The following is a 26027-nucleotide window of genomic DNA, read 5'->3' as shown; positions in this document are numbered from 1 at the left end:
GATTCAGTGTGGGCTCGGAACCTGATGAAGAGCGCATTTAAAAGACTATTAGCGTAACACTCTGCCAAACACTCCCAACAAAAGGACTGCTCAGGATTGTTCTTCTAATAGATAATTTGTCCCTGGCCTGGCCATCTCCTTTAAAACTATACACAAAAGTCCTGCTAAAAGTCAACATTTTAGTTCATCATACAACAGAATGTCACAATGTAAACTAAACAGATTCTTGATATCAACATCATGTTACCAATGTTTGTTTATTTCTCAATCCAACAGTTGGTCACAGAGGTCAAGTATTATCAAGGTTCCCTTGTCAGGTCTTCACCCATATGACATATCCATCCTTCAAGTACATGCAGGTTCAACAGTTTGCAAGAGACAGAAGCCAGAGGTCGTTTAAGACACAGAGGAAATAGGATTGTGGGGCGAACCCATCTGGGTAAGAACTTTATCCAGCTACTGGAGAGGGCCATGCAGATGTATCTCAATCCAGCAGGGGGTGCTAGTAACATCCTGCCTGTGGTACTTGGCTCCCCAACCCTAGGAAAAAGAAAGCACACTGGTGTCATTTAAGTCTCTATCTCATTGAGTAACTCTACCAAGTAAAAAGATGATATGATCAGTTCACATAATTATGTTTGGACTCATGGCTATGTCCCACAAGAAAACAAACATACTGCAAAAGCATGGGTAATATTTGGGGATGGACGTTGGCCACCAAAAGTCTATCCAAGGACCCCAGGATCACCTATTTAGTCTGGTGTAGTGGCACATGCCTTTAATCCCAGTATTCGGGAAGCAGGGGCAGGCAGGTCTCTGTGAGTTCCAGGCCAGTCAGGGTACAGAATGAGACATTATTTCAAACAAATAAATAAAAATTATTATTCTTGGGTAATTACATATTTAAAATACATTCAGTAGTTGTTTGAGTTAAGATATTTTAGCCAGGAGGTGGTGGTGCACAGCTTAGATCCCAGCACTCAGGAAACAGAGGCAGGGGATCTCTGTGAGTTCAGGACCATTGTGGTCTTCAAGAGCTAGTTCCAGGACAGCCTCCAAAGCCACAGAGAAACCCTGTGTCCAAAAAAAAAAGAAGATATTTTAAATATTTATTTCCCACTACATTAATGTTATATTAAAACTTTACTTACTTTCTTATACTTTTAAGACATACTCTTAATGGGTAGCCCTGGCTGGCCTAAACTCCCTATGTAGACCCAACTGGCCTCAAACTCAGAGCTTACCTGTCTGATTTCTGAGCACTGGAATAAAAGGCATGTATTATCAAACTGGCTTTATTTTTTTAATATTTTACTTAAAAATTGTGCAAATATGTACGTGTTTGAGTATGGATTTACCTATGAATGTGTGGTATCTGTGGATTTCAGAAGATGTTGGATCCTGGAGGTAGAGTTACAGGCTGTCGTGATCCACTTCAGCTGGATGCTGGGACTGAACCCAGGACCACTGTAAGAGTCCTACACCTTTAACTGAACAATCCCTTGCCCCTTTATCTGTGTGTCCATGTCTGGAGAGTACAGGGGTCTACACTGGCTGTCTTCTTGAATTACACTGCACTGTATTTTCTGAGATGAGTTCTCTTGCTGCACCTGGGCTTTTGTCAATCAGGCGAGACTGGCCCAGCAGCAAGCCTGAGGGATCCTATCTGTCTCCCATGCTGGGACTACACACAGCCCTGCACCCAGCTTTTTGTTGTTGTTGCATGAATGTGTGTTAACGTACACCACAGTGTGCATGTGGAGCTCAGAGAACAAATCTGTGAAGTTGGTTCTTCTCTCACCTTTTACACATGTTGTGTAGCAATTTTTTCAAAGATAAAACCTTCTGTCTTATAGGGAAGCTCCAGAATTGCAGAATGTTTTAAGGGGAGGTGAAACACTACACCCTCTAGGCAAAGTCCTTAAAACTCAGGAAGCAGACATCGTAAAACCTTTACTGAAACTGACAAGATTCACTAGGCTGTCCCTCCCCAGGCTGATATGAGCCGTAAGGACTGCTGAGACACACAGACTGACTAGGCTGCCTGCTTCTGGATTAAGACATGCTACAGCCTGGACTCTATTAAACCCTTAGCTTGACCCGGAATAAACTGCATGATGACTGGGAGGCAGGGGGAGATAAAGGTGCCTGTCACCAAGCCTGGAGACCTGAGTTCCATCTCTGGGACCTACATGGTGGGAGGAGAGGACTACATTCTAAGTTCCCATGACAACCTCTTGGACAATGGTGCTCTTGCTGGGCACTGATAGGAATATATACCAGGAAGGCACAGGTATACATATTGTAAATAGCAGGGGTGAGGCGGGGGTCAGGCCTGAATGAGATGGGCCGGTACTGCTCACCTTCACGAAACTCATTCGAATAGTGCACATTTTGGTGAGTTCATACACGGTCTCAAAACCATGGTTCACAGACTGTGCCAGTATCTGAGCAAACTTTTGGTTGTTGAAAATTTTCACGCTACACCCACTGGGGATCTTGCAGACAGTGGTGGGATGAAACCCATGATGGTAATTGCAGTTCCGACTCTGCACAAATATGCTGCTGTCACTCAGGCATTCGACATACACTTCTCCCCCAACATAGTACAGGTGGACGCCTGTGAGAGGATACACCATGTCAGTCATAGGCTCAAAGGCACCCGGGCAGAGTCAAATTTGGCCACTCACATAGCCATTGTGACAGACATCTAGCTAACTATGTTATGATTGTGATAACCTTTGTGTTCAGAAACTAACAAAGCTGCACCAGGTGCAGCTCATCACAGATTTGGAGGCAGCCCGTTTGCCTCAGTGAGGATAGATATCTGGAGCAATGATCTGGACACTAGATGTGCTTATTGCTACTTTGTATCTTTGCCTTCTCAGCAGACAAGGTAGAAACTACATTCATATTCAGAGGGTATATAGATAGGCTCCCAAACAGACACATGCACAACAGCATATAAACACATGTCATGTCATTAAATTATGATTCTACACTGACACTTCCAAGGAATGTCACACCCCTTCTTGATTGCCTATTCCTTACTCCACAGGGAAAGCTAAGCTCTGAGCACTACCCACACATGTGCTCATTGACTTAATCATATAATAAATACATATAAATGTTATAGAACTGCTTTAATCTAACACTAGTAAATAGTTAAGTCCCCTAAGAAAGATATTTGGGATGTTGAGATGGTTCAGTGGGTAGAGGTGCTTGCCACCAAGCCTGATGACTTGAGTTTGATTCCTAGTATCCACATGGAAGAAGGAGAGAACTAACTTCCACAAGCTGTCCTCTGACCAAGGTACTTACACACACATACACACATGCACACACAAACATGGAATAAATAAATGTAAGAATTGTTTTGAAAGATATTTCACTTCTAACAAAATGTAGGTCAGCATAGTGCACTACAATAACCCAGCAATGTCAGCTGGCACCTATCAACAGCATGGGAGTGGGAAAACCACGAAGATCAATGATTGGAACAATTTCTAGATAATATGAATTCGAAAAATACTTTAAACAACAGCATCTGAACATTTGGCATTTGCCACAAGAATGATGGGGTCACTTCTAGAGGAAGAAAAGATGAGCGTTTGCAGGATGAGTAAAGGGACACCCACCTTTTCCAGTATGTCGCCTGGTGTTTTCTATTGTGGAGTTCCGGTTAATGTTGGAGAGCAGCCCAAGGCACAAGCGGTTCTTATTGTTGGAAGGATCAGTGTAACCATCCACCAACACGCTTGTGGAGGAGGCCTGGAACGTATCACCCACGCGGTTGTTGAGCTCGTAGTACACAATAGAGCACCAGTGCTTTGGCTCCTCATAAACAACAGCTTGAACATCTGCAAGAAGGAAAGAAATTTGCTCACAGTTTCGCCTGGAGCACCCCAACCAGAAACCACATTGTAAAACTGGCTGAGCACGGTGGAACGAAGACAGGGAGGGGCAACTACGAGGATCACATGGGTCATTTCTGTGAGATCCAATGGACTTCTTACTAAGGGCAGCATTCTCCTTTCATTGGGGAACTGGCAGAGATCCAATATACCAGCTCAGCAAGCAGGGCAACAGCACTTGCTGAATACAAATGACTTATAACTTGCTGGTTAACATACAGAAATAATTGAAATCACTCCTGTTGGCACACTACCTACAAGAAATACAGTAACCAATGAGAAAGCAAGTGGCACAGGAACAGAAGGGGCCCTAAATAGGACTGCTGTTGGACACCAGCTGCACCTATCCCCCACCTATGGAGGGAACATGAGCTTCAGTTCTGCTTGTAAGTTCTTTGAGGGCAAAGGGGGTAAAATCTTTTCCTTTAAATTTTTCGGTGATGAAGTTAAGTACAAGCACAGAAAGAAGGAAACAAATACCATTACTTGTTTCAGGTAAGGACATAAAACAGATGTGGCATATGTGTGTCTTTTCTGACATCAAGCAACTGTTGGGAGACCAGCTGTATGGATTCTAGTGTGATCACCCATGGGAGTCTGCTTTGAACTACAGTAGATGGCCTGTTCCTCGAGGCCAACTTAAAGATATGTCTGACAACATGGATCTCAAGTTTTTCATTACTGAAGACGTGAAAACATATGAGCATATAAATAACAGATGTATTTGTTATGTAAAATAGGACTCAATCATTTCCTCCGACTATCTCTGTAAGCACAGAGATTTTTAACAACCTCCTGTGTATACAGGTATGTGAAACAGCGATACAAACCCACATTTATTGGTAACAAATCATAGACAGATGCATTTTAAACAGTTATTTGATATATGTGCATATATGTATATTAATGTATATATGATAATATATATTACTTACTCATTTATTGAAGGTGAAAGCAAATTAGCATGCTGAGGACACAGATATGCTTGTTTATTTTTCCATAACTAATAAATCTTGGCTGATTATTCAACACTGGTCAACATACCGATTGTCTTTAGAGGTGACTGACAGTTCGGTTTTCTAACCACCAATGCTGGAAACTCACTTCACCTAACTATGTAACACAAAATAGCAGAGCACTGCTTATGGCCATTTCAGAGACCAGTGGGAATCTGAGAAATCCATATTCAATTCTGAGATTTCATATTGGAGTTTAAGGAAAAAGATGGGCTCTAGAGAATTCTTTCCATTAGGCTTAAAACAACAACAAAACATTTTTTTCATGTTTCTCAAACAGCTACCTTTTTAAGGTCTAAATGGTTAAAAGTAACATTAGGACAGGACATACAGACAATACTCTGACAACTCATTTTACCTCCTCTGTTGATATTGGAGGGCAGTGCAGGTGCCATCATATTTGTGTCCATCGGCTGAGAGCCATCCTGGGCCATGGCGTCTTCAGGAGGCTGGGAAGCAGTTGGGGGTATGTCAGCTACAAAGTTTGAAAGAAAAAAATTACATGCTTCAGGCGCAGACTCTCCTCTGCACTGAGAGCTTTTGGGTATGATTAGGCCTGCTCAAGTGTACACAGATGCATGTGTGTGCACATGTATGCAGGGGTCAGAGGGTAACTTTAGGTAAACATTTTCCTTTTACTCATAGTTGGGAACGGAGAAAGCAATAAAGCATGGATCACGTTTTAATTTCTGAAGGTACAACATGGATGCTGAAGTATAATTTAATGTAAAGCACCTTAAGTGGCTCTATAAACATCCCGTCCCATCACTTTCCCTCACAAAAATATCCATGCATTTCATGATCTTTGATTTATCGTGTCCCTCTTGATGTCGACTGGCAAGAGCTCTGGCACTAATATTTGAGATGCTTGTTTACTAACCTGTAATCTGAAAAGTATAATCCTCTAATTAGTCACTATTACACTATCCATTATGACTAACACAGGAAAATATCTGGTTTTTGTCTTTGCTAAGTTAAACAAGCAGGAAAATACCTGGTTTTTGTCTTTGCAAATTTAAACAAGCAGATGTTCTCCATCACTTCTGTTGCATTTCCTTGCTGTTAAAAGTACATATTTCTTGGGATTACATCACTGGTTAAATGAATCTAATTAAATGGGGAGGCCAGATACCCCAGTAATTAGCTCTTCTGCGGCTACATTGATAACAAGGCTTCTTCAATGTTGGAAAAGCTCGCCGAAGCCACTTCTCAGTGCAGCAGTGTGTGTAACATGGCATTTCCCCCCTTTCTTTTTATGGAGAGCCGAGACTGGAACAATTGTGCTACTCAAAGAAGGATGCATCTGTTTCAAAACTTAACAGGACTCAAACAAGCCATCCTCTTCTCCAGTTGTATGTACAACTCCCCTCCCTACATTGATATTCTCCAAGGACTGGTTCACCAGGATGTGCTCAGGGTTCCACCCACCACGCCCCCATCCCCCGCAGGCCACCCCTATCCACCTCCCCAAGGCAGGCAGCGTCCCCGAATGCCCCCTCCTACCTGGCATCTGGAAAGGGCTGCCTGGGCCTGAGCTGGTGCGGGAGTGAGGGTAGGTGCTGCTGCTGCTGCTGCTGCTGCTGCCTGGGGAGTTGGGGTAGCTGCTGATGGACGAGTGGGGAAACGGGTGGGTGCTGGGCTGCCTGAAGGAATCTGGAAACGTGGCGTTCAGTGGCATGTGAGGCTCATTCTGTCCCAAGTTACAGAACTGTGCCAGAAGGCTGTGCTGAGGGTTGTACTCACTGTACCTCGGAACCAGCACGGGAGGAAGCACTGGGAACAGAAAGAAAACAGAGTCAAATGAGAAAGGTTTAGTTTATATTCTCTCTTTCTTAAAACAGGCAGTGGACACAAAAGCCTTTGCAAATTATTCCCTAGTCTTTACTTTTACATGACATATATATTCCACAAAAATACAAAAGGCCTTTGGAGACCAACCTATTATTGGATGGTTGAGCTGGAAATTTGCAGTCTACCCCTGGGGTCTGAAGTTCCTGTGAGAGAAAAGTCACCTGGCCATCCCAGGAGCAGGAGCAGGGAGGGAAGCCACCCAAATCTGACACCATCCATACTTGGGGACCCTCAGAAATCATCAGCTAGGTGAACCAATCCATCAACATAACCATCCTGAATGACACACTCTGGCAACTGGAGCCAATGGGAAGAAAGGCTGATAATTATCAAGTCATGAAGTAAAGTAAACCTTCCTCTTTATAAAGTGATTGTTACAGACACTTGTTACAATGAGCGAAAGCTGAGTATATAGAGTTTCTGTGCTCTTTTGCACACGCATAAATGAATACAAACAAAACTTCCCCAAGATATTTTGGAATTACACCCCACAAAAGAAAGGTGGTATTGCTCTGATCTCTAGAGCCTTCACGGGGCACACACAGTCCACACCACTCACCAGGGCTCTCCACGCGCTTGTAGTGATAGGGGTTGATGCACACCTCCTTCTGCTTGGAACCGAAAGGAAACTCACAGCAATCCAGAGGCTTCAGTTCATGGCGGCTCTGGAGGTCCGGCCAGCGCCACACTCGGCAATAAATGACATGAGGCAATCCCTTCCGGTGGGACACCTGCAGCCTGCCATCCAGGGAGCAGGGAATGGTGACACAGTTACTTGGCTGTCCCGGGCAGCTCAGGGCCTTCTCCAACTCTTCCATGGCCCCTTTCTTTTTCTTCAATTTTTTCACCAACACGTCCACAGCTTTCTCTGCCCATTTTTCTTCTTCGTCACACTGTTTCCAACCTAGAAGTCTCTTCACAGCTGGACTTGTGAAGGAAAACAAGGTGGTCACATTCATAGTGACTGGTCTAATTCTTCAGGCTCCTTACAGGGTGAAGTGGTGATGTCTCGAAAGGGGAGAGGCCAGAAGAGAGTTCAGCTTATTTAAATCGGTTCTCTTTAGTTTCTCCATAGTTCTGAAAAGTAGAGAACGGCTCTTCCTCCTATTCCAAGAAGGGACCCAAAGTTAGCACCTGCAAAAAGAAAGGATAGGAAACTGGCTTTAAAATCACCTCTAGACACACCACAGTTAACTGGTAAGTGCCAGATACTAAGCACTTTGATGTTCCCTGGATAATACTGCTCAGCTTCACACTTCCGTGAGTTTATTAGCGAGATGCAACCCCAGGCTAAGCTCGTGAGAATGTGTATTCTGTGATGCCAGAAGCTGAAATGTGTTCTCCTAAAACATACATTAAAGCTCCAGTGCCCATTGCAACCCACTGTACTTGGGCTTGGAGAGGCTAAGGAACTCACCAGGGTTAAATCAGATTATAAGGGTGGGGCCTGAAGGAAACAGGATTGTCGGTCTTACAAGACAAACGGAACAGGCTGCTCAGAGCGGCACCATGCCCTGGACAAAGATCCTGTCAGTGTTTGGGGCACAGCTATCACTCAGACAATTTGCATATTTGTCGCTCTCTTTTCCCCTCGACTCCTGCTCAAGCAGCACGATGTGATTCACCAACAAGGAGGGACGCCAATAAAGCGTCCGATAAGATAAGTCTTATAAAATGTATAGATGTGTGGTAATTGAGACTGAGCTAACAAATGAGAATCCTAGTCATTGGACAAGCAGCTTTGTAACTAATACAAGTCTCTCTGTGTATTCATTTGGGCCTAACTTGGGCGGGTGGCTGCCGTAAAGCTCTCACATGGTGGTGGGGCTCAGGCGGCTTTTGGCAAAAAGATTTATTGTAACACATATTACCACCACAAGCTTTTTTGCAAGTGACAATCTTCAGTGGACACCGAGCAGAAAACTGCAAAAAAAAAAAAAAATGATACCACAACGATTCCAACCTACAGTCCTGTGGGAGAATGACCTATTAACTGACAGACACAAGAGTAAAGTGTAAATATGTGACCCAGTTTATATGGAAACCAGCATGTAAATGAGTAAAGTCATTTGGAATATACAGTATTTGAGGCAAAGTTGCTAGCTGAGTGTATAGAGTGACTGTCTGTACAGGGCTGAGTACCATACTCAGTCCACACTAAGAGCGAGGAGTGCTTTTAACCAAGCCCCAGGAGGGGACAGGTGAGTCTCTTGCTGGTGGACCAGCCTAAACCATCTGGCAAAATTTAGGCCTTGAAAATGAACAAACAAAATAACCAAGGTGGACAACTCTTATGGCTGCAACAGGTACACACAACCACAAGTAACAAACAACAATAATTAAGATCTCAGTATAGCTAAGAAATCAACAATAATATTGTTATTAGAAGTAAGCACATTTTAACCATGTGTCATGAAGTAATTACAGTAGACATGAAATATTTTAACTCAATGATTATACAAATATGATATCGAAAATATTAAGATATAGGTGGGCAGTGGTGGCACACACCTTTAATCTCAGGCAGAAGCAGGCAAATATCTGAGTTCCAGGCAGCCTGGTCTACAGAGAATAGCCAGGGTTACACAGAGAAACCCTGTCTCAAGAAACAAGAAATAAATAAATAGACTGAGTAAGATGTGACACCCAGTGATTATATGGATGTTTATAGCTAAAATGCATTTACTGGGAGAGAGGAAAAAAGCCTGAAGAGGTGGACAGTGATTTAAGCCCAAAGAAAATACAAGGAATTGAGAAATTATTTTTTAAGTACGCTAGTGAAAACCTACAAAACCAAAGCACTAATAAAATGTATAATCTCTTATCAAGAATAATCAATAAAGCAGAAAATTCACAAATGACCAATAAGAGGAATAAATTGGGGACAATCTTCCTGATCCTCATTCTTAAAACAATAGTGACCTTGAATGCTCACTGTAGCGAATTGTGATAGTCTGCACTTCCGGCTTCCTTGCTGGAGGAAACAACCTGGCCCCTCCATCTCACAGTTAGTGTATCTGGAGCACAGCTTGGGGCCTGGTACAGATGAATTCTCAGTAAATGTTTGATGACTGGGCTCCAGAGAACTTAGACTAAGATGAAATGATTGCACATTCCCTATGTTCCTCCCAGGATAAAGGCTCAACTTCACTCAAAAGAGAGCTACTTTTCCTTTAGAAACAGCTTCGCCCTAATTTACTAGTTATTTTTGAAGGTTTCATTTAACAGGAAAGTAAAGAGAAAACAAAGTTAAGCCATTATCAGAAGTCACTCCGGATTAGCAAGCACCTATTGATATGGTAATTCACTATTCAGTAAAACTTCACTACCCCCCAGAACTGGAAAGACCGCTTCTTCCCAGACTCCAGAAGCAAATTAGAGAGATTTTGAGTTTCCTCTAGCCATTTTCATTTACCCCCCAAACAGCTTTTTAATATTTTAATCTCTGACTTTCAAATGGAAGGGCTTGTTTCTGAGCACTATATGAAGAGAGTGTGTTGGGGTTGAGGGGGTACACAGGAGCCACCATTCTGTATCATCACCCTGCCCCCCAAACAGCTGTCCCAAATGCCTGGAACTAGGGTATGGGGGGTGGGACAACAACCTGAAGAGGCTTGATGTTTAAGTCAAGGAGCAGGGCGCAAACATCCAAGTAACTCCATGGAGCAGATGGATAATCCAATGCCAGCCCCATGGGACTGCATTGTCCTCTTCTGCTGCTCCAGGGCCTCATCCAGAAGGAATGCTGACCCAGTACCAAGGATAGCACCATGTGGCTGGTAACTGTTGTTAAACATGCAGAAGCCAGGGTACAGGCTGATGCTTGCCTGAATGTTCCCAAAGTCTGATCTTTAAATCCTAACTCCTTACAGTAGTAGGTGTCCCCTCTTGAAGGGGTCGGGTCACAGGAACAATGGTTCTGAACTCTCCATGGGAGAGTTTAATTTCTCCCCTCTTAGGGGGCAGCGGGGAACAGGCTCCAAAGTCACAAAGAAACCCTGTCTCAAGGAAAAAGAATAAAATAATAAATAAATAAATAAATAAATAAATAAATAAATATAAACTGAAAACAGCAAGTGTGTATCACAGACTAAGAATTCTCTGCACTACATCACACAGTTGAATTTGTACATGGAAGGAATATATTTAATGAGTGACTGCTGCTTCCATGTTGCAACCCCAGAAGCAGGTCTACTTGGAAGGTGGCTTCATTGGGAATACTGGTAACCCATTACCACCCCCTCACTACTTTGCTGGGCCCTCCATCCTTCCAGAGGATGTTTCTAAAGCATATCACAGAGACATGCCCCACAGGAATGGAGGGTCAAGAAATATAGTGAAGAACTCACCACTGCACAGTTAGTAAACACATGCAGGGATTTCTTGCATAGCTCTTTAATCACTTCAACCTCATTCCTGACGGAATGCTGGAGGCCAAGGCAATTCAGCTTCTCCTTTTGTCAATTTCCTGCCATAAATGTGCACCAGTCTGTGTGTGAAAAGCTGCAGGAGGCCCCAAGCTTGCTGGACATTTATAATTCTCTATTCCCTGTTAACAAGTAAACACTTGATCTGAGTTGGCCATTAGCAATCATTGGTGGGATGTGACGACACTGTAAATTAGAGAGAATGTCCCTACTCTTTTATGAGTCTTGAAAAATGAAATGGATATTTTGATATAGATTCAGAATTAAGATAGAAAGGAAGGCACAAAGTGGCAGGTGCTTGGGCATGAGAAGAGGAATGCAACTGTAATATCTACAGATAATTCTCACAGTGGTGTGAAAAAAACAGATCACAGAAGCAACACATCTACAGCCCAAAACTATGATCCAGCATGAGAACTAGGAAGAAAGTCAACAAAATGGGTCTAAAGAGAGTATTTAAGGTTTAATGATGACCTTTATAATCTGTATTCAGAAGCAGAAGGGTTTAGAACACTCACACTCCTATTAAAACAGTTACCAGGCCACATAGGTAAGTCACATCCAATACCCACTTCATGAAGAAAGCCCCCTGTCCTGAAGAAATAGTCAGATTTTCCTAAAATGCCAAAGATAACACAAAAGAATATGTTTCCTTTCTGGTGGATTAAACCAATGGTGGTTCTACTCTGCACATAACCCAGCATGGAGTCCCTGGCTCACAGGGTTTAATGACTAAAACACAAAGCATGGAGGACCAGCACTAAAGTCCAGTTCCCTCACACACATTACAGGGGACAGAGGTTAGTATCGGTCAACAGCAACAAGAGTTTTTGCTGTTGCCTTTAAAAGCCTCTGATCACTTGCCTGCTCTGTCCACAGAAACTTTTCTCTGGAAAAGTGAACAAGGGAGGAAATACCAGGCAGTAAACACTAAAAGGCTCTTTGGTATTACCAGCCCAGAAAGAGATCTTTCTGATCTCACAGATAGCATCCGGGCCACAAGCTTTCCAAAGACTTCCAGCCATCCTCAGGCCTGGGAGCAATCACACTAACAGCCACACAGGGAGGCCTGCTCCTCGGAAATGCAAGTCCTTAGAAGCTCTCTCTGCATCGATGTTCACAGCTCAGAAAACTCTACTATTAAAGATCAAAATAGTGAGTAAACATAAGTCAACACTACCTAACACATAACAAACAGAAGACATGCTTCTCCAGATGCTAGGCACGCATAATATTGCTTCCCCCTCTCCCCCAGACAAGTCTATGCTTCTAATCATCCCTGCTGCACACCCAAGTATAGTGGTCACAACGAGCATAAAAACATACTTATGTCGCTCTGTGGCTCTGAGGGGTTTCATGTGAATTTCTTTTGTCTACACTTAAATATAAATATTAAATCCACACCGGAGGAGGAGGGGCTGCCTCTCAAAGAGGCTGTGAATTAAAGTGCAAAGTGGACAGAGGCAGCCAGGCTGGGGAAGGGGGAGGGGCTGCACATCGCTAATATTGGGAAGGGAAGGGTGACTTCTGTAAGCACCCCGAGCTAGCATCACCCTGAGCTTCCACGGAGGCCCCAGCCTGAGTAGCAACCTCAGTGCTCAGGTCACAGCCAGGCTCCTCGGGGCACCACCAGGTGCCTGTAGATCCACTTTGGCTGCAAAGACGACACGTCAAAGAAGGAAATATAACACATTAAAACACAAAACAAAACAAAAATCTATACCAGACTACATCAAAGTTGGCCGCAGTAACTTCAAAAAAAGGGCCTTCTGGAAACAGGCAAAAATATGTATTTTGGGTCATTTACAAGTGAAGAGTTTTTGCCTTTTGAAAGGGAACGTGTTTGGTCAATTCTGTTGGTGAATTTGAAATTTACCACTTTCAAGACAGTACCAGCAGTTTTTTTGCTTATTGGGTAATTTCTAAATCAATGCGTTCATCTCTACTCTGAAGCCACTCACCAAACCCTCAACTCCAATTAGGCCATTGATTTTGCTTCTAATCTCAAAGGTCTGCCTCTAAGCCAGAAGCCAGTGTCCCCACACACTTTCAGGGCTGATACCAGAACTCCCCACAGCACTTTCTGTCCATAGTTGCAAGATGAGGTAATTGCAGCACCCACGCGTGAGGTTTCCAAGGCCCTGGCCGCAAATCCCAAAGGATGGCTGGCATTTTCTAAACCAGAGCACACCCTGGGATCCCAGACCTAAAAGTTAGTCTCTGGCCTGACTTTCTCCCCTCCCTGTGCTTTGCTAAAAGCCAGTCTCATCTAGAGACTAGCGACTCCCCAAATACTATAGGCAACGGCATTGACTGGGCATGGCTCTGATCTTTACCAAAAGGCTTGTTAAAACTGAACCCGCTCTCCGGACAATGCGGAGGCTGGGCCTCTGTTTCCGACCCGAAGGGAGAGGCTGGCGTGCAGAGGGCGGGCAGCCAGAGTTCTCCCCCGATCCAGCGAGCTCCGCGGTGCATTTGCGGGCTGCAGAGCAGACTCGGATTCACTCCGGCTCCCGGACACTGCGGGCCCACTGTTCCCTCCCCAAAGGGACATTCCACTGCCCCATACCCCCAATGTCTGTTGCCTTCCCGCGGGGAACCGGGCAGTGCCTTACCCGCTCCCTGAGAGCGCAGCATCTCTCCCCGGCTCCGGAGCCGCCAATTGATGCGGGTCTGCAGCCCTTTTAATGGCAACGTCCTCCATTCTCTACAAAGAAGGGAGGGCCTGGTAGAGCCATGAGACACCTTTCCCAAAGTGCCACCCGAGTCGCCAGGGAGTCGGGCACCCTGGAGCACTTGAGTTTGGATCCCCAGGAAGAGCCACTTGGAGCCCCGGCTCGCAAGTCCAGCCGGTCCCCTCCTAGAGAAACGTGGCGGGGTAGGGGTGGGGGACGGGCGCCTCAGGGTCTAGAAACAGGCTCTGAGGCATCCTCCCACCTGGACCACATGGCGGACCCCCAGGACAGGTGCAGGGCGGGTGAGCAAAAGGGATCGTGGACGCCACTTACCTGGAGTTCAAGGAATTCCAGTAGATAGGCTCTAAAACTGTTGGGCTGGAGATGGCAGTTCTGGAGAAAACCATCCAAAGTCCCCAACAGGACTTCCTCGCGGAGTACCTCCTGGACCCGGCAACGGCCCTGGCCAAGCTGCTCCCAGTTCTGTGTACTTCGTGATGAGTGCAGCGCCTATGCCCGTGGGGGATGCCTTCCAGTCTCTGATCGAGGGCTTCCTGGCCTGATTATGGCACCAGGTGATCAGGCTGGCAGGACCCAAGTTAGGATGGACTCGCAGGGCAGCGCCAATCTTCGCAGCCCACCCGCAGTGCCCGCCTGCCTGGCGCCAATCCCGACCCCGCTCCCCATTTCCTGTCCCGTCTCCCTGCAGCTCCCCTTCTCCACTTCCTGCAACCCGCAAGAACAGAGCATTCCAATTTCCACCAACTATGTCTGGGTGGACTTTCCTTTGGTAACTTGCAGAACGTTCTAATAAATAGAAAATCTCTGGGGTTTGCTTTAGAAAGAATTTTGGGGGTTGGAACACAGGATTCTGTCCAGATCTGTTGCTGTTTCACTAATCACTTACTCTAGTAACTGCAACCTCACTGTACACCACACAAGAGGGAGAGCATCCCAATCATGCCAAGCAAATGGCAACTAGCTAAAAAACGTATGGTGCTGTGCATTAGCCAATGCAACCAAAAATAGGGTGACAGTGTCCTTCACCAGGACAAGTCACTTCTAAAACCATCAACACACATAGCAGATGTCAAAGAATCAAGACCAGTTAAATGGAATTCCAACAAATGGAAAGATAAGCCTTCTATTGCTGGGGAACACCTATATCCATCTCCCTGTGTTTGCCCTTCAGCAGTTCTTACAGGTCCTTTCCAGTTAGTAAACCTAGTAGCAAGTAGTCACCTGACTTCCTGGAGCCCTGGTAACTCCCATCTTTAGCATTCTTATGGCCAGTTATGCCAAGTGCACAAATGGCTCTGGGTAGAAAACAACAGAATTGCAAACAACTGAATACCAGTAGCTCAAGCTAATTGCAGCATGGAAAATATTCATTGGTGGCCACACAGACACATACACACAGCATATACTAGTACAGTTGAGTGACCAAGTCATTACTCAGAACAGCAACAGGCTCATTTGCTACATCCTAAGGGAAACTATAGCCCTTACCTAGGAACCTTCATTTGAAGCATTGAAGAGTCCTCACACCAAGCTAATTTAAAGGTTTAGTTTATAAGTTGAGAATTCTGCAAACTACACAATATTCATGGTAAAAACTACAAATTTTAAATACTATAATAAAAATAAACAGCCAATAGTTAATTCTGTAACATATCAAAAATTAAAATAACTCAAGAAAACAAACTTGGGAATTAAAGGGAGCATTTTAATTGCTAATAAATTGTGAAAAAATCTCTTAACCTTTATAATGTGTACACAAAAGTGGTGGAACAAAAGAAGAAAACAAATCACTGTATTGTTGTAGCACAGTAAAAGGTGGGTACATATTATTAACAATGGTATCCTTTTCTTTCTGTAGACTGGTAGACAACACTTAACAGTTACTAAGCACAGGCAAGATTGAATATCTAGGAGTCTCTAACAGTAAACATTGAGATGTGTTATTTAGCCACTGTGATTTCTTTTCATATGTAGCAGAAGAAACTTAATGATGGAATAAAAGGCACAAAAGGGCTGATGTCAAGTATTTGAACCCCAGGCCTTTAGACAAAGTGCTTTTAGCAAAAGCAGAGCAAAGGCAACTTTAATGGATACTTCTAAAACCTTGAATATATAACTGAGGAACATTGAATATGAATTGAAAAATTACAGGAGAAGAATGAAGTATAAGAAGGAAACTGTTTGAGCTAACTCATGTTATGAGATTAAGTATTATAAGCTATGCAGGTAAATGAACTGAATATGTATTTAGAGTGACAGGGTACCCTGTTTACTAAAACCTCACTATACCTCATGCCTACTTAAAATTCTATCATTCTTCTTTACTATAGCAAAGAATTGAAACTAAAGCAACAGTATTTTCCATAGCATGCAAACACAGAATAATCTACCATTTAATCATCTCAAGCAAAATTTCAATCCTAAACAATGATACAACTTTTTCTGGGGACCGGGTTCTTCACTATGCCGTACCTAAGCACCTCCAATATCATTTTATGGCATTTTATTGATTGGTGAATACTAGTATGCTTCAACAAATAAAAAGATGAGGCAGATTCTGCTGTATAAAATCCTGGTTATCGCTAAGTTTCCACATGCAAAAATACCCAAACAAATCCACAAACCAAAAACTGAGCGATATTACATATGTTTATCCCACAAATAAACATGCAAGGTTAAAGATTATTTTAGCCCTATTGAACATAAAAAGTCAAGTAGTTTCTGACGGTCCACCCACTCTGAAAGTGACTTACTTGTCCATAAATTTTAAAAACATATTTTCTAGTGTTTATTAAGTATGATTTGTGGCAATAATACTTATTTTCTATAACAGAGGCACAGGTTTAGGATTTTTCAAAGATAATACTTGATGTTTTAACTCTTTTCAGCATAAAGTAGTGTCTGTAAAAATATCCAGTAGTACTAATTCACAAGTTTATTTAATGTACATAGAAACCCTGTGAAAAATATAAATCAGAGGAAATCTAATATAGTTCTAAGGCTTCTAAATTAAACCACCCTTTAGACTTACCAGAACTCAAAAAAAAATTGCTTAAACATATGAATTTAAGACTTTACTTTATTCAGAAAAATCATTTATTTACAGTGGGGAATGCTGGTTTGATTTTGTCAATGAAAGAAACAAGAGTCGGAGAGAGACCATACTGCACTGTGGGTACTACTGTAGCAGGTGGCCAACTGTTATCCTTACCTCTTATCAGGAACACCAAGAGATACAGTATCACAAGGACACTGCTGTAACAACACCACAAAGGTCCAGAAAAACCCTGGGAATTTAACAATGCAATTACCAAATTTTCTTTTTTTATGAATGTATCAAAAACTTGAAAATCAGCAAAGTCAGCATTATGACGTAGTAAACAGAGTATAACCCCGAAGTCAGTGGTCAGTGAACACCTTACCAGACCAAGCTATTCACCAAGTGACCTGAACTTCAGCAGGCCATCAACCATTACAGAATCACAACAGTTGAAAAAATACAACACTTCTAGAAGACAGCTATGATCTGATAAGGAGCTGATGTAATGGACAACAAGTGGGAAAAATAAAGGGATTGCAGAGCATAGCCCCTATTAGAGCAAGCTAACTTTCCAGACATTCCAAAGTAAAACAAACAAACAAACAAAAACAAGGAAACAACCCACTTCAACATGAGGCTACAATACTAAGTTGTTTCATGTGTCTTTGTAAAAAGTTCAGAGTCTGTCATTCAATCCTTGGTTTTTAATGAGAAGGACAGGTTTGGCCTGGACTTGCCCTTGCCCAGGATAAGTTTTTGTTCTTCATTTTGTTGGTGTTGGTGTTCTTATTCTAGTTTTATCCTTTCCTCATGAATCTTTCTTTTTTCTTCAACAATTCTCAATTGTTCTTTGACCTGAAAGTTAACATAAGAATGAGATCAGTTGTTCCCTTCTCTCAGTATCTTTTGGCCACCAGGTGACAATCCACAACATAAATGAACATATAGATATCAGGAGAGGATAAAAGTAATTGAATAAAGAATTTAATTATTTCTATGTATTTCCTTTATCTCAAGTTTATGAATAATGTGTTTTGTGGACGTCATGCCTTGAGCATAGACTTGATTTTGTCTTTATATTATCAAGCTTAACAGTATCGAAAGAAAAGCACAGATTAGTCCCAATGTATGTATCTACCCAATTACTATATTTATAATTAGACAGACATATACAAGAATTATAGCTAAAAATTCCCACTGTGCCTCCATATTACACACACAATACTAACCAAGAATTTAACCAGGTGGAGATGGCGCATATGTTTAATCCCAGCATTCAAGAGACAGAGAAAGTTGGATCTCTGAGTTCAAGGACAGTCTGGTCTACAGAGGAAGTTGCAAGATAGCCAGTGCTACATAGATAAACCCTGTCTCAGAAAATTAACAAGGAATTTCTCTAAGACCTAATTTCATGGAGTGAAAAAATTAGCAAATGTTTTGACCTAATGGATTATAAATTGCTATCTAATTTCACATCATCTACTGTGTGAACTTCTCAGGCACCTTTAAAGCATTCAATCTCAAGCAACAGACTAACTTTCTCTCTACAGGAGATGTTCCTTGTTAACCATGAAAAGTAAAACTATTCAATTTGCAACTCCTTCATCAGGGCCTTCCCCTCACCTTCCAAAGACCACTCTCACCTCCTCAATTCTTTGCCCTTTTCCTGAAGGACATTAGAATCAATTAACTGAGGATTCTGGATCTTAGAGTGGGAACAGTAACCAGAGAGTAGATGACAGGGACAACACATGACAGCATGCAAAACAAAACATCACCCACCCTTAATCAACCTTAACAGTGTTATTAGTAAGAAAGGCTGTTTTAACCCCTTGAATTTATCCATCAATCATCACCATGTTCTCCCATTTTTGCTGACTTTGACTTAAAATACGTACTTTGTGCCTAGACCTGCCTTCGAGTTCAAAGTTACATTCAAAGACACTGCTTCTGCCTCCCTATTTACTTAAAACTGTTTTAAGATGGTAACCAACAATAAATCCAGCAGTTTCCAATTCTTTGAATACAACTTCTGTCTCCTCATGACTCCAGCGAGCTCTTCCCCATATTCTCATATAAAACAACTGACATGCTCCATTCACCATTACTTCTCTGGTCTTCTTTGCTTTTTAAAATAAAATGCCAAGGACTTAAAAGGTGAGAATAGTAATGGACTATTAGTGTTATGGAACACAAAATGCAAAATCATGTCTGAGGGTATCAAAATGGACAGAAAGTCATGAGACAGAATGGCAGACAGGTCGTGGTGCAGGCTCAGAGTTCTGAAAACTTAGAGCCACTAGGAAAGGGGAAGGCACTGAGCAGCACCCGGAAATGGCACAGATAACAACCCAGAGCACTGGCCAACACCCCATTCTGTCCTCTTTCTAAGTAACTTTTCAGTAGCCTGAAAAATGTACTGAAGAGATCCAGCTGCCCCCAAATTCTACAGACTTCAGGTTTAAGTTATTCTGCCCATTCTGTCCATTCTTTCTCATGGCCAAGTTCATTTTCCTCTTTTCTAATTTTAAAATTCACTTATTCATATAGTGGATGGAGGAACACCACAGTAGGGGTATAGACGTCAGAAGGCAACACATAGGAGTCAGGTTTTTCTTTCCATCAGGACATCAGACTTGATGGCAAGCACCTTTACCCACTGTGCCATTTTCTGGCCACTATTTCCCCATTTACTTGAGAGTCTCACACAGTAGTAAAAGCTGACCTCAAACTCAGGTAAGCTTCTGGGAACACTGTGACAACTCCTAAGCTCTGTTCTGTGCTGTTCTACCCTGAAACAATCCATCAGCTGCTCATGCCCAAATTGTCCATTCTTTTACTCTTTCTTTGGCTTTGGGAGTTTTTTCAAGTCTGCTGTCAACACACCATTTAAATGTTATGCATTTCGCCTGCATCTAAAATGGTGACAATGCTCCTGTTGTACACAGTACTAAGAGACCCTTTTGCCTTCAATTTCCCAGTGATTTCTACAGAAAAAGAAAACTCCAGGTGAACCTCTAAAATTACTGTGCCCTGTAAGCAGTGACACTGCCAATAAAATCCTCCCTTTGCAAGAAATTCATTCAAATTGCCATCTTTCCTAGCTTTGCTAATGATTCTAGCACAAAAAGAATGAAATATCTGGGGCTGGGGAGATAGCTACTTGTAAAATACCATGATTAGAACTATAATTCAGATAATCAAAACCCACACCTAAATGCCAAGCAGGTGTGGAGTCAGTCCAATGTCTGAAGCTGCCTACTATGACTAGGTGAAAATATGTGAGTTCCTGGTTCATTGAGTGATGTCAAGAGGTTGAGCAGACAGGAACTTTAATTGAGCTGGGTGGCAGTGTCACACGGATCTCTGTAACCTCCAGGCCAGCCAGGTCTACAAAGTGAGCGTGAGTCCCAGGGCAGCCAGAGATACACAGAGAATTCCCCTCTTGAAAGAAAAAGCAAGAAAACAAACAAAAAATCCTTCTATGCTAACTATATACATCAAATTATGTATTTGTGATGCCAGCACTAGATACTGAACCAAGGAGCATGTGTGAGCACATTGGGAAAACTTTGGCAATTTTTAAAAATTTATTGTGTACACAATGCATATATGTATGTGTGCATGCCAGAAGAGGACACAAGATCTCATTATAGATGCTTTTGAGCAACCATGTTGTTACTGGGAAATGAACTCAGAACCTCTGGAAAAACAGCCAGTGCTCTTAACCTCTGAAGCATCTGCCAGTCCAACCTTTGGCAATTTAAACACCCAGGCTTAATCCTATGTAACTTGACCCTAGTAAACCATAAAATCTTTTGAGTGATTGTCAAAAGGACAGATAAACTCAATACATGTCAAGTCTTTAAAATCACATATATGATTTCTGATCCCAGCTGTGATGGATTCACATGCATACTGGAGAGCAGCTAGATTCATCAAAACTACCTTTATAATAAGTTTACACAACAGTTTCAGTTCTTGGAGTTTCCTTTATAAATATACCTGTAAACATGCAAAATTTATGACTGTGTGTGGACAAGTCAGGGAAGCAATAATGCTCTCTCTTCAATAGCTTCTTCATCTTGCTTTGGGGAATGCCTCTTACTGGAACTACAGCTAGAAGCTGAGCTACCATGGCTTGCCAACAGATTCAAGGACAATCTACCCAGGCTAGGATTACAAGCTTGTGTTGTAGGACACATGTGATTTAGGATAAAATTCGGGTCTTCATACTTACATAATAAGCACTTTTCTGGGTAAGACATCTTTAGGACCCCCAGATTCATAATTCTACAGAGGTTTTTATCATAACAGTTTGTAAAAGGAAATGATCAAGGCTAAATAATCTATAAATCATGTGTAAAAATACTGCATACTTATGAAAAAAATTAAAACAGGTGGCTGGAGAGATGGCTTAGCAGTTAAGAGCAGTGGCTACATTTCCAGAGGACCCAGGTTTAACTCACAGGTCCTACATGGTGGATCCCATCCACCTGGTCCTAGAGGATCAGATGCTCTTTTCTATTCTCCTTGGCTACTGAACCCATGCCATGCACACAAACACAGGTAAGCACTTATACACATAAACAGAATGACTGTTTTTTAGAAGCAACAGAACAGCTAGGGAGAAGGTTCTGTGGTGAAGTGCTTTCTATGCAATCAAGGATCTGAGCTCAGACCTGCAATACTCACATAAAAGTTGGGCTCAGCAACTGGCCAAATGCAGCACCATGAAAGTGGAGCTGGAAGATCTGAGGTTCACGGAGCAGTCACAGTGCACCCTAAATGGTCGGTACCAGGTCTATTGAGTGACCTTGACTCAAAATGATAGGAAAGACATACACAAGACACCTATCTCTTCCTTCCACATGTATGCTCCTGTCCTTGCTTTCTCCTCTCTCTCAAAACAATATTCAGAAAAGAAAGAGCCTGCCCATTCTGAAACACAATTCTTCATTACATATTACCTGAAACAAGAATACCAGCAAACAGCAAGCAGAGGGTCTTACATTTGTGTCATCAAGGGAGAATAAAACAGTAATATATTTATCTATGCATTTCAAGAATTCTAGAAAAACAAAACCATAACCGAATGTCTCCTTTTTAGGTGGAGGATGGTAAGTAGACAAATGAGTTAAGACAGGGAGTTAAGCTTTGGTTAATGCCAAACAAAACAAGACTTTAAATGTGATTAATCAAACAAGCAAAATCTAGTAGCAAAGCTTGCTTTAAACACTGTACTAAGCTCAAGTCTCAGCAGCAGTTAGCCCAAGGATAAGAGGCAGTTAAAACTGCTGCACTGGGAGGGCCACCATCTCTCTCTATAACCTAGTCATATTATGCATCTCTAGGGCTAGTTGTTCGAACAACTGGAAACCTGTACTCTTCAGTGAATTAGCATATAAGCCAAGCTGGAAAACACCCTGTGCATGCACTCACATGTGTTCTTTGTGCTAGTGCAGCTAACTTCACATTTATTGACAAATGGAATGTTCAAAAACAAATTTAAGTGATTCTCCCACTGATGAACAGTTAGTCTGGAATTTAGTGTATCTGTGAGCCTGGTGCCTTGCCAATCCCTTACTTGCTAGGTATTTTCCTTGATACTCACTTCCCTCCCCAGCTGACACCACTTGTCCTCTCCTCTCTTACTCTGCCCTGTGTGATGAGAGCTGGAGCATCTGCATGGAGAAAAGCAGAGGAAAATAGGCACCTTATCCACAAGGTCATTCTGTGAACACCTGAGGGACCAGGAAGGTCAGTGTTTACTCCACTGCACCCACTAACACCACTGTTTCTGGCCATTATGACTAGAACTCTGCATCCCATGCCTTGAAAAACAAGTCAGAAAACTAAAAGGAGCCACTGTGTCTCAGTGTAGGGCTTGGCTGCTCCTCCCAGCATCTTCTGCACCATCTAGTTTACCAGAGACTACTGCAACATAGTTAGCAGTAGTCTTGGACTGTCTAAAATCTTCAACAGTCTAAAGGAAGAAAACACTTTTTATGGTACTGATTAAAATGACAAGAGGAAAAATGGAAAAGTGCACCCACAAACAGGTAACACACCCCTCCTCAGAAATGTGGGCTTCCATTTTAAGCCCTCTAAAATACAAAGCTTGACTGGCTCTTCCATTTGTAATTCTTCCTGAGCATATATATTAAAACATACCTTGTTTTTCAAAAGAAGGAAATGTTATAAAAGTAATTAGTGCCATGCACAGTAGGGCACACATACACTTATGTGGCAGAGACAAAGGGATCAGAAATTGAAAGGCATTCTCAGCTACAAGACCCTGTCTCAAAAAACATAAAGATTAAACACATTTTAAATTCCAATGTGTTCATCAAAGATAATTATACTTTTCTCTAAGTTTTCATGTACTAAATTTGAAGAATAAAAGGACAAAACAAAAAACACAGGTGGGAATTAGCTGACACATACTTGTCATCCCAGCATTTAAGAAGCTGAGGCAAAACTGCAAGCTCAAGCCGGTCTGAAAACAGGGTAAGAAGACAAAAGCATCCAAGATGTGCTGACTTTATCTTACTGAGGAAAACATGTTTCAAATCTAACCTACAGAGTATTGCTTACTACCATCTAAAGGAATTTCATGTCCACGCTTTTACTACCCTTTCTTCTCAATTTTAATTATTTATAAACTCTTAAATAGTTTTCAAGCTTCAATTTTACATACTTTAGATATTTCATGTTTCCTAAAATGAGAGTTAGATGTTGGATTTGAAGAATACTGTCTCATAACTTCAGAAACACTGCTCTATACACTGACACACCACACACACACACCAAAAACAAAACAGTTCAGGTTTTCCTTTTGATCTTTTGTTCTAATATTTCAAATTATGGGTTGAAGAGAAAATTCAGAAATTAAGATCACGTTTATTATTCTTGTAGAGAACCCAGGTTCAATTCCCATCACCCACATGGTGGTTCACAACCCTTTTTCAATTCAGTTCCAGGGGATTTAAATCCCTCTTCTGACTCCAGACACCAAGCACACATGTGGTACACAGATACATGCATATAAAAATGATGAACAAATATAACAAACATTAAAACAAAATATACAATTTCACATTCAAAAGATAAACTCTATCCTACACATAAATAGGATCTTTTCACCTTTGATTGAAGGGACCATCTCCCCATTTCGGCAACCATAACAGCCTAACTCATGCTTGCCACAACTTGCCTTGGTCACTAGGAGGTCAGGTGCCTGCCTCGTGGCAAGGAACCAATCAGAAGTTAGCTGGTGGCGCTATGCTTTACAGCTCTAGGTGTGCTTTATTGACAAATGCACAGCAATGAAGTGTAAAGCATAGCAACCACCCTGGGAGAGCCTATGGGCCATAACAACCCATAGTTGACCAATCAACACAGGGCAAGCCCTCCAAGTCTGGAGGCACACCAATAGTGAGTCTGTGCGTACCCCTAGACACTCCCCTTACCCTGCCCTATAAGATCTCTGGCCCCATGGTTTCTCTGGGTCTTTTCCCAGCCATCTGCCATGGTGGATGGATGAAAGGCCTGAGCTAATATGGGGTTAGCTCCTTAAACAACTGCAATAAAAGACTCATTGCTTTTGCATCGAAATGGTCCTCTTGGTGATTTGGGGTTTCAGAATTTGGGCACATCACTATGTCCCCAATTCTTTCTCTGGGAGAACTTTTGAATTGTTCATTCATTTCCCCCTGAATGACTGCAGTTTCCTTCAATGCCTAGAGCTCCCAGGCACTGCTCCCTGGCACAATCATACTCAGAGGGTCTTCCCCGTCCTGCTCCCTCTTCTATGCCCTACCCAGCAAGTCCATCAATTCTCTCTAAAGCACCCAACAGCTACTTTGAGGACAGTAGCCCATCTTCCCAGTTTGTGTCTGTTCAAGCCACTCTAAGGAATGCCCTTAGAAGCACACCTCTGCTTCTCACAGTTTTCCTAAATACAGTGTTTTCTTCCCTAGCATAAAAAGAACAAACCCTCACATGGGAAACCATCCTCAGACTGATTTCTTAGTCACTTTATTTCATATTTTATTACTTACATATCTGGTGTCATCTGCTGAGATGTGTACAGACAGCCCTTTGACCTAGTCTCTAGTCTAAGCACTTGGACATTTTAACTCATATATTGTGGCCGCCCTTGGCCACCACTAAGTCAAATATCGGGTGAAAACCTGGACATTTGGATGAATGGCAAGTCGCTTGATCCAGTTTCTGAGAGAATGTCTCTCACCTTTATTGTGAGAAGCTATATATAAAAACGTACAAAAACCTCAGGTGATATTGATGTTATATAACAAAACACTTATCAAGTAAGAACTATAAGATTTTAATGACTCTATCTTACTGCATTACTATAACTATCTGTCTTCAACTACATCAAAGACCATAGAAGAACAATATATAAACTCTAGAAATGACAGACTTATCTTGCTTCCGAGACAGTCACCCAAATTTTCTTGGTAACGTTGGGGCATCCATTTTTAGCCTACAGACCACAATGTGTATCCCAGACTTCTCAGCAAAGCAGAAAATTCTAAACCCTCCACCTGCATTGTCAGTTTGTCGGTCACCTTTTTTCTGTGTGCAGTAGAACATCCGATAGACTCTTCCATGAAGCAGGAATCTTTCATGGTTGCCCATCTTGTTTAAGCACTCACTTTCCAGTGAGTTCTGAATGTCCAGTTTATAAATCAACAGTCAAGCAGTTCAAGCAAGAGCAGCTTCTTGCCCAAATGGCTAGTCTTGCCATGTCAAAGGCAAACTTTATTTCTTCAATGCTCATCTTCTGCTCAGATGTAATTGGTGTGCCGGGAGTAGTTGTGTCTCACTGTCAAGAAAAAGCCTAAACCATTTAAATGCCAGATATTCCGTAGGTCTTAGAATGGTTTGAAGAATATCAATATATCTAGAAAACCTAACTAATACAAACAAATAAACAATACAAAATATCAACAAATGAGGATCCATTCCAATACAAAGTATCATTTCTATATAATATTCCTCCTTTTTCCTTTTAAAAATGATTGCCTGTGATCACTACCATTTCTAACTGAACAACA

General features: G+C 42.1%; 2 protein-coding genes across 2 annotated transcripts in view; one reads left to right on the top strand and one right to left on the bottom strand.

The window, feature by feature from the left end:
• Window positions 1-456: 456 nt before the first annotated feature.
• On the bottom strand, window positions 457-7740 carry LOC113830754 (mothers against decapentaplegic homolog 1-like). Its single transcript, XM_027434085.2, has 6 exons — window positions 7341-7740; window positions 6434-6703; window positions 5289-5405; window positions 3639-3860; window positions 2364-2620; window positions 457-540 (listed from the first exon to the last, which is right to left on the bottom strand). The coding sequence occupies exons 1-6, from the start codon at window positions 7738-7740 to the stop codon at window positions 457-459; spliced, it is 1350 nt and encodes a 449-aa protein (XP_027289886.2).
• Window positions 7741-14487: 6747 nt separating this feature from the next.
• The window catches only part of LOC113838585 (mothers against decapentaplegic homolog 1-like), a 22220-nt gene continuing 10680 nt past the window's right edge, over window positions 14488-26027 (top strand). The window contains 1 exon segment of the mRNA XM_035453532.1: window positions 14488-14673. Within this exon segment, the coding sequence (XP_035309423.1) occupies window positions 14488-14673 (186 nt within the window).

This window comes from Cricetulus griseus, unplaced genomic scaffold, assembly GCF_003668045.3.
Source record: "Cricetulus griseus strain 17A/GY unplaced genomic scaffold, alternate assembly CriGri-PICRH-1.0 unplaced_scaffold_1, whole genome shotgun sequence".
Lineage (NCBI taxonomy): Eukaryota > Metazoa > Chordata > Mammalia > Rodentia > Cricetidae > Cricetulus > Cricetulus griseus.
The sequence above is the reverse complement of the archived record's forward strand: the minus strand, read 5'-3'. Positions and strand labels throughout refer to the sequence as shown.

Coding starts and splice junctions, on each gene's coding strand:
- LOC113830754 (XM_027434085.2), bottom strand. CDS start 7,740: ATGAATGTGACCACCTTGTTTTCCTTCACAAGTCCAGCTGTGAAGAGA. Junction 6,704..7,340: donor CAAGCGCGTGGAGAGCCCTG/GTGAGTGGTGTG, acceptor TTCTGTTCCCAG/TGCTTCCTCCCGTGCTGGTT. Junction 2,621..3,638: donor CAGGCGACATACTGGAAAAG/GTGGGTGTCCCT, acceptor ATCCTCTCACAG/GCGTCCACCTGTACTATGTT.